This window comes from Bacillus rossius, assembly GCF_032445375.1.
Source record: "Bacillus rossius redtenbacheri isolate Brsri chromosome 9 unlocalized genomic scaffold, Brsri_v3 Brsri_v3_scf9_2, whole genome shotgun sequence".
Classification (NCBI taxonomy): domain Eukaryota; kingdom Metazoa; phylum Arthropoda; class Insecta; order Phasmatodea; family Bacillidae; genus Bacillus; species Bacillus rossius.
Window position 1 is genome coordinate 13,656,666 of NW_026962013.1, and position 8,645 is coordinate 13,665,310.

At 39.9% G+C, this 8,645-nt stretch overlaps 1 protein-coding gene across 2 annotated transcripts in view; it reads left to right on the forward strand.

The window, feature by feature from the left end:
* Positions 1-8,380, forward strand: part of LOC134543168 (uncharacterized) — a 38,800-nt gene extending 30,420 nt beyond the window's left edge. Inside the window, exons 16-23 of one of the 2 annotated variants that reach the window (XM_063388040.1) lie at positions 126-449; positions 953-1,138; positions 1,223-1,382; positions 2,227-2,392; positions 3,132-3,323; positions 5,888-6,119; positions 7,222-7,326; positions 7,899-8,380. In XM_063388040.1, coding sequence (XP_063244110.1) covers positions 126-449; positions 953-1,138; positions 1,223-1,382; positions 2,227-2,392; positions 3,132-3,323; positions 5,888-6,119; positions 7,222-7,326; positions 7,899-8,199 — 1,666 coding nt within the window. In that variant the 3' untranslated portion in view covers positions 8,200-8,380. The remainder of the gene's footprint in view (positions 1-125; positions 450-952; positions 1,139-1,222; positions 1,383-2,226; positions 2,393-3,131; positions 3,324-5,887; positions 6,120-7,221; positions 7,327-7,898) is intronic. The other variant, XM_063388041.1, reaches the window with a different exon arrangement.
* The last annotated feature ends 265 nt before the right edge of the window (positions 8,381-8,645 follow it).

The window sequence follows — 8,645 nt, forward strand, 5'->3', positions numbered from 1 at the left end:
TTCGTGGTTTTCAACGGATCGTGAGGGACTTCCGAAAAGTTACATGTAAAGCAGAAAAGAATAACTTATGGAGGTGTAAAAAAAAAAATTTCCACTGAAGCAGTTGGCGTGCTTCCTCCCAACAGTGGCTACGAGAATTTCAAAGTGCAGCCCATGCGGAACAGACGGTTGAAGGCCGTGCTGTCTGCCTCTGGCGCGGAACAGAAGCTCAGCCACCACAAGCGCGCCGCCCGCAGGCCGCGTCGCAACCACCCGTGCCAGGCCCTGAACGTCACCTGCGCCCCACAGCTGAGCGCCACGTTCAGGCTGGCGGGCCCGCGCCGTCCCGGCACGGAGCACCACTGGCCGTGGCACGTCGCCGTGTACGTCGGCGGCAGCTACAAGTGCTCGGCGGCTCTGCTCGGCCGGAGCTGGCTGCTCGCTTCCAGCGACTGCGTCCGCGACTCCGAGTGAGTGCTCCCACGCTTGCCAAACTACACCACAGTATTTACATCTGCAATTTTGGCTTACTATATTGTTTTCAAAATGCAGTCATTTTTACCTTTGATCTACTACAAAATGAAGTGAGCTGTCAAAATAAACGGAATTAGAGTTGGCAAATAATTGCTGATGGAAATTAAAATTTTTAAAAAACTTCCAGCATTGTTAATGTTTTATTTTAGGACATTTTTTTTTTTGCTCAGTCCTTCAGTTCAGTTACTTATTCAAGACTTTCCGACCTTCGTTGCCTACAGACAGTTGAATTTAAATTAAATTTAAATTAAAAAAGGTAAAAAAATTAAAATAAAAAACATTGAATACCTTTGTTAGAAAATATAAAAACATTTTGAATCCTAGATAGATAGCTTTAATGTATTTCTTCACCTAAATAGAAACTATAGTGGAAGTTGAACTCAAATGTTTTTGCTGTCACAAAGATTTTTATCTGAAACAAACTGGTTTGTGGCTTCAGTGTGTACAGGGATTACGTAGCGGTCAGGATCGGGGCCACCCGGCCAGAATTGCCGCTGACTTCCATGTGGGAGCAAGTTTCGAGAGTGGACGATGCCAAGACTGTTTCTCCGCATGTGTCTCTGCTGCACTTGGAGACACCGGCCAACTTCACACGATACGTGCAGCCCTTAACACTGCCTGAAGGGTGAGCGATGTGTGGTTTTTGGGTCCACAGTGTCGTTGAAACTGGCACACTAGTGACGTAGCTGTGGGTAACTTCGGGTTGCAGGTACCCTCAGATCCAGAACGCCAAGGTTTGTGTGACTGTCGGCCTGGACTCTGGGAACGCTGTGAGAGCGGTCTATGTGAAGGCAGCCCAGCTTGTGTACTCGGATTTTGCCAGTGGCGAGATTTACTTATCAGAAGAAAACAAAGGGGAGCCTTGCACTGTAAGTTCAGTAGCCGATACCTCGTTAAGCATGTGTGAGATGAGGTTTGGATTATATTTGGCACAGTAATGGGCTGAAATGATCAGAAATTTAAGGAAAGTGTTCAAATTAATTGAAATGAACGATAGAAACACTTAGTTCTTTCCATTAACTGATGAATGTGACAAATGCAGGACTTTCTGAAGTGGATTTATGAAAGAGAGATTGCTGTTCTTTGTATTGTTTGCAATGCGCTTGTTTATCCGAGGCTGTATCGTGAAATGACGTTCGGAAAGAGAAAAATGGAGGGCCGGAGAGAGAGTGAGATACAATAGAAAGAGCTGAGAGAGTGGGAAACAGGGAAGGATAGATGGTGAGGCAGGGTGAGAGAAAGGGAAGGGCTTATGGTGACAGAGGTTAAGAGGAAGGAGGAAATATAGATAACGATGCAGTGAATTTTTTTGTTAATATATAATTGATTGTGTTTTGAAAGTGGAATATTAATGTGTTCATGTACCAGATAGCAAAATTATCAGTTAATTTTGCATACTACGTGATCTTAACATTGGTTTACTAAAAGGATTTGTTTTTGCAGTTTTATGAGGGTAAGGAAAAAGAGCTTAAAAATTAAAATTCAGTTATGCATTAAAAAAAAATTAAAGTTGATACAGTATTTGAATTATAATGAACTGCAATAAAGTGTTTAGTAAATTAGAGAGTTTTAAGTTACTGAAAGCAGTTTTACTAACTCATATAAAAAAACAAAACGAATGGAATGACTTAATGTTAGCTTGTATGCTTTATGATGTTGAAATGTTCGGTTCTGAACGTGTGTGTGTGTGTGTGTGTGTGTGTGTTTGCTCAGCAGGACTCCAACCCGAGGCCGTGGACCAGTGTCGTCTCGTGTCAGCACAAGGGGGAGTGGTACCCCGCTGGCGTGGTCCATCAGGTGGATGGCTTGTGCGCTCTCAGGTCGAGCACTCTAGGCCACGAGACTGTGCGTCTGCGTCTGCACATCCGGGAGGTCATCGGTGAGTTCGAAACATCGACCAAACTGCTCTCTCTGCTACATGATAAACTTCTGGGTTTTGCTATGAAATAAAGGATGGTAGCGAGTGATTGCTGGGATTCTTAACTTTTATTGTAAAAAAAAAAAAAAAGCATTTAATAGCTATACAAGTGTCAGATCTTAAAATGTTAAGAGAAAGTTTAATGTTTTAGACCTACAGTTACAGTACTACATATTACTGTAAGTTTACTTAAAAATCACCTGTTCATTCACTGGTATAGGTAAGTAGTTAAGGACCATTTCGGAGTGAGAACATCTAGTCCTGTCCGATTTTCTGATTCACGTCCCCAGTACTGTAACTCTTGAATTCTAAACCAAAACTAAAGGGTGAACTAAATGACCTTTGTGATTTTGAATTATTAATATTAATTTAAAAGTGGAATTAGGAACTTTGCAAACGACTGGAAATTCAATACCGTGCACCAGAGCTAAAATGGCTCCCATATCAAAGTTTACTAAGCTATGTGTATTAAATATAAATTTCCAACCTGTTGAATTTTTTTTTTTTTACTTCTGGCCTTCTGGTTGTAATAGAAATATTTTAAGAAAATCCTAGTACTATTAAAGTTTTATGTTTAATAAAGTTTAATGTTGTATATTGAATTTTTTGTGCACAATACAGTGAAACATTTTACCTTAAATTTCTTTGTTAGAAATTCTGTCTTGTAAAAATGCAAAATAAAAACATTTTTTTTGTACAGAAAACAACGCTGCAGTGAGCCCCATCACACCTCCTTTCTGTGACGGGTTTCGTTGCCCTCTGGGACCGTGCCTCGGCACAAAAGATATGTGCAATGGGATCTGGGATTGCTACGACGGCAGCGACGAGAATCCGGACTTTTGTAAGTCCTGGAAGGATGAGTGCACCACTGTGAACAGTCTCTCTGCCTGCAGTAAGTACTTAAGAAAATGTAATTATTTACAATATTTTTCATACATTGAGAATAAGTCAAAAAACTAGTCAAAACCTTCCAAATTATTCTTCAATGTATCTTAGTTCATGAGAATGTTAAACATTATTTTAAACTTAAAATTTTTACTTCTTTTTTTTTTTTAATACAATTAGATAATATGAATAAAAAAAGGCTATGTTTAAAACCTGTAATCCCGGGTTTTTCTGTAGGTATTTAACATTGCAGAATTCCTGCTCCCTACTATTTTGCTCATTTGAATAAGACTTTTATGTTTAATGTTATTGTGAATATTTTTATAATTATTTTTATACAAGTATTTTGTTGGTGTTTTAATGATTATTGTTAGTTTAGGTTATGTTTAGTAGTGTTTTATTATTTGTTTAATTTGTAATTGACGTGTGTCATTTACGTTTTTATATATTTTGACGCATAGTGTGGATGGTTGGCCGGTGGTTTTCGAGAACGGTCTAGAAAGATAGAAAAGAAAGAAAGGACATGGGCGCAACACACTGTCGCCAGCAGGTCACTTGACACACCTCAAGATAGTGCGTCATTGGAAAACCCCAGCACATAAACGCACAACTGTGCAGCAATAAAATGGAACTTTTGCTGGGCGCAGTCTCGCCAGCCAATCACGACGAACCTTGAGGTGGCATGATGTGTCTCCCCATGTCAGTATTTTTCGGGAAATAATGTGATTGATTGGTCGGCCCACGGGGTTGCCTCCTTTTTTTTTTGTTCTTGTAAAGGGATGGTAACTGTGTGGTGCGAATTCAGTATCAGAGTAACAGTCGGCAGTAGTGGTCGTTGTCGTCCGGTCGGCCGAAGGTGCGGAAGTTGTAAGCAAAAATGTAACTTATAACAAGAAATTATTTTTTTAAATATAAACGAAACTTAAAAAGTGTTTTTAATTGTATTTGTTATTATTACGGGTTGTCGAGCCGGGCCAACTTTGGAATGTAACAGTATCAGCTATAGACTGCTTTTATTTACTTTATATAAAAAAAAAAAAAAAAACATAAGAATGAATAGTTTGTTTTACTTAGCACTTATAAAATATTTTAGGTTTTAAATAAATAATTTGTGTAATATATTCTATATTTTACCAAACAAAACGTAATTTTTGCAGCATTTTGTTTTTTTACTTTGCATTTCAATTTTATATGGTGTATTAACTTCCATTTTGATGTTAGGCAATGTATCGACTTCAATTTCGCTGTTATTTGGGTTTTATCGCTATTCACCATATAATCTTGCCTCTAATCATTTTTAATTATGTTTGTATAAATTAAAACAAAACAACAGGTTTTTGTACTAAAGTAAATAAATCTGGAGTATTTTGTAGGCCTCATTAAGTCATTATGGAATAAATTGGAACCTGAAATGAAAATACTTAATTTAAATCCCAAATATGAGAATTGAAACTGAAATTGGCAGATTTTAAGAACTGACTGAACACTAGTTTGTAACTTGTTTGTAGCATAGACACAACCGCGCCTGCGCATGTATGTGCGCACACACTCTCACACACTGTCCCTCACACTCACTCTCTCTCACACTCTCTGTCTCACACTCACTCTTGTTCTTTCACACTCACTCTTGTTCTCTCACACACTCACTCTTGTTCTCTCACACACTCTCTCTTGTTCTCTCACACACACACACTCTTGTTCTCTCACACACACACACTCTTGTTCTCTCACACACACACACTCTTGTTCTCACTCACACACACACACACACTCTTGTTCTCACACACACACACACACTCTTGTTCTCTCACACACACACACACTCTTGTTCTCTCACACACTCACACTCTTGTTCTCTCACACTCACACTCTTGTTCTCTCACACACTCACTCTTGTTCTCACACACACACACACACTCTTGTTCTCACACACACACACACACACACTCTTGTTCTCACACACACACACACACACTCTTGTTCTCACACACACACTCTTGTTCACACACACACACTCTTGTTCACACACACACACTCTTGTTCTCTCACACACTCACTCTTGTTCTCTCACACACTCACTCTTGTTCTCACACACACACACACTCTTGTTCTCACACACACACAATCTTGTTCACACACACACACACTCTTGTTCACACACACACACACACTCTTGTTCACACACACACACACACTCTTGTTCACACACACACACTCTTGTTCTCACACACACACACACTCTTGTTCACACACACACACTCTTGTTCTCACACACACACACACTCTTGTTCTCACACACATACACACTCTTGTTCTCACACACACTCTTGTTCTCACACACACTCTTGTTCTCACACACACTCTTGTTCTCACACTCTCTCATTCCCTCACACACACTTTCTCTCATACCCTCACACACACACACTCACTCTCTCATTTACTCTCTCTCGTCAATATTAATTCATGCATGTTTTGTGTGCCTATTGTGCTTGCTCACTAGCCAACATGTCTGCCACTGATGTGCCGACTTGAAAAGCACGGAATGCAGGAGGATGCGGTGCTTGCCTGCAGGCTGCGGAGCCGGGGAGCTGCGCTGCGGCGACGGGCGCTGCCTCCCCAAGTCCGGGTTCTGCGACGGCGTGCGGGGGTGTCGGGACGGCAGCGACGAGCCGGGCGGCTGCCGGTGCGGGGACTACCTGCGGCTGGCCGCGCCCCACCTCGTCTGCGACGGCCGCTGGAACTGCATGGACAAGAGCGACGAGCGCGGCTGCGGCTGCCACGGCAACAGCTTCGCCTGCAAAAGGCAAGCGTTGGCCGTCTGCACGTCGGGGTCACAACATCCTCTTGCGTCACTTTCGTTTGCCCGACCCGCTATGGATGAGGAGGGGTGAACAAATAAGAAAGCCACAAAGCAAGAAGAAAAGTTTCGCAACTCAATGCTATAACTAACGCTCTTATTTTCTTTAGAAATGTGTAAACTGCGATATTTATAGGCAACCTAACAACCTAAAATTCATTAACTTTTCGAAATAAAATTTTAGCTACCTTTATCTACTTTTAATTTTTTTTTTTCAAATTTGTTGCTGGGAATATTTACCGTATATATTTCAGATCATCTATTTTCCAATACAGAACAACCAAAACACTATGTTAAAGTGCTTTATCTTTTGTTTCAAAACTTTAAAACTACATATAGCTGCAAAGTATGGGTGTTGAAAAATTATAACTGTAGTTTCAATTGCAAAAAAAAATACACGAGTACACATAGCAACCATGCTTATTTCATTGCTGCCATTGTCAAAAAAAATTTCCAAAGTATAATATTTTGCAACTATACTCAGTACACCACTCTGTTAATACACTATTCCATAAATTCTGAACTAACAATTTTTCTATAATTACTTTTCATTTAAGTCATTATGTTTAGAAATTTCTATGTTTTCTTTATAATTAAATCTTGCATTGAGTGCATGATACGACTGCGATACTGGAAAGTAAATTTTTCCAGACACTGCCTAACGACAGTTTGGTTTGGGTCTCTCTTACTTTCGCTAGCAAATGCTCCTTCTGTACTCTTCCATTAACTTTGTCCTGGCCTTACAAAAAATATCTTTGCACACCAAGTATGTGTATAATTAAAATTCACAAAACTGATATCAAGCTGATTGTTTAGCCAAAATGATTTATTTTGCAGCAGTTGTTTACTGAAAACTCTTTGATACTGCAGATACACATACATATATATGTATACATATATAAAGGCTCTGACTGTTGGTAGGCACTCAAATAATAATAAATAAAATAAAATATATACATGTATACATATATATATAATCTATACACACATATATACACATATACATATATTAAAATACCATTCACTCTGTTGTGTTGTTTGTTTGCAGCTCTGGCCAGTGCATTGCCCAAGAGTTTGTGTGTGATAACGAGTTAGATTGCCCAGATGGAGAAGATGAACAATATTGCATGGCTCTCAAAAAACATGGAATTGTGTAAGTATAACAGGAAGTTTTCGGGGCGTCAAAGTTGGCGAGACTTACGTGAGGTGGGGTTACATGGCCTATGTTAAGTGTTGAAAATAATTATCTTGTCTTAATATGACTCATTAACTCTCTTGTTTTAAGTAAGTGGCTAAACTTGGAAACTAAATGCACTGCATGCTGCATACCGATGTCCAAATTCCAAATACATAATTTATTGTTTTTGCTACTTTTTTCTAGTTTAGTGAAAGAATTATAATTTATGCAATTTTGTCATTGTGATTATGGCGAGGTGTCATTTTCTCTAGTGATACACAAGAAATATGCTCAATTGATCTGAATCCTGTTTTTTGTCATATGTTGGGCTGGAGTTATTTTAAAATCTAAGTGCAGTTCCAAACTGTAAGGGGTAAGAATTGTTGTAGAAAATAAATCCAAGCTTTGTAATGTCAATGTTTTCTTAATTCCTATGGATTTTCAATGCTAAGAGATGCAATTTAGTAATAGGTATTTTTTCTGTATTGTTTTTTGAAAAATTGGGAAACAGTTGGTGAAAATGAAAGAAATGTTTGCAACTGTTTCAGGAATAGCGGAACCGTGATGATGTGTTCTTCTGGCGTTTGGTACACGTACTGTGCGCCGGAGGTTACGCAGCCTCAGTTGGATTCGTTCTGCAGGGCGCTAGGCCTGACCCACGCCACCCGACTCGAAGAGGAGAATCTCAACGGCGACAAGATCTTGGTTCCTGTCGAGGATCCGTTCACGTCCGTGGTGTTGAACAACCGCACCACGTTCATGATGCGCGGAACCAGCAGGCAACTCGTAACGCTCGTCGAAGGCTCCCGCGCATCTTGTGTTCCGTTGAAAGTCAACTGTTCATCGTGAAACGCCAAAGCCGCCTGATATTTTTTTTTCTACTGTACATAGTTAGCAGAGGATGATTTGCCAGACTAGTCTTTTTTGTCTGTAAGTCGCATAATTTTCTGCATCAGTTAATGTAACATATTGTATTAAACATGTAAGTAAATCTTTTTATACGGACTGAAGTCATAAAAAATATAACTAGTTGAATGTTTTTTCTTGTGTTGTTTGAAATGCTCTGCAGATTAATTAGGCCGAGGGGATGGCAAAGCATGCGTTACCACACTGCCACTCTTGTTTCGATTGTCTGCACCATGTTCGCAGGTCACCCCTGACATCTGAAGTAGTGTCTAGTGGTGTACGCAAGGAGGGGTGGGGGTAGGGGGAGGGCCTTGTGCTACGTCACAGCATGCCATCTCCTGATGATTACTGACTCCATGATTACGCTGGCATCACATGGTTCGTACCCT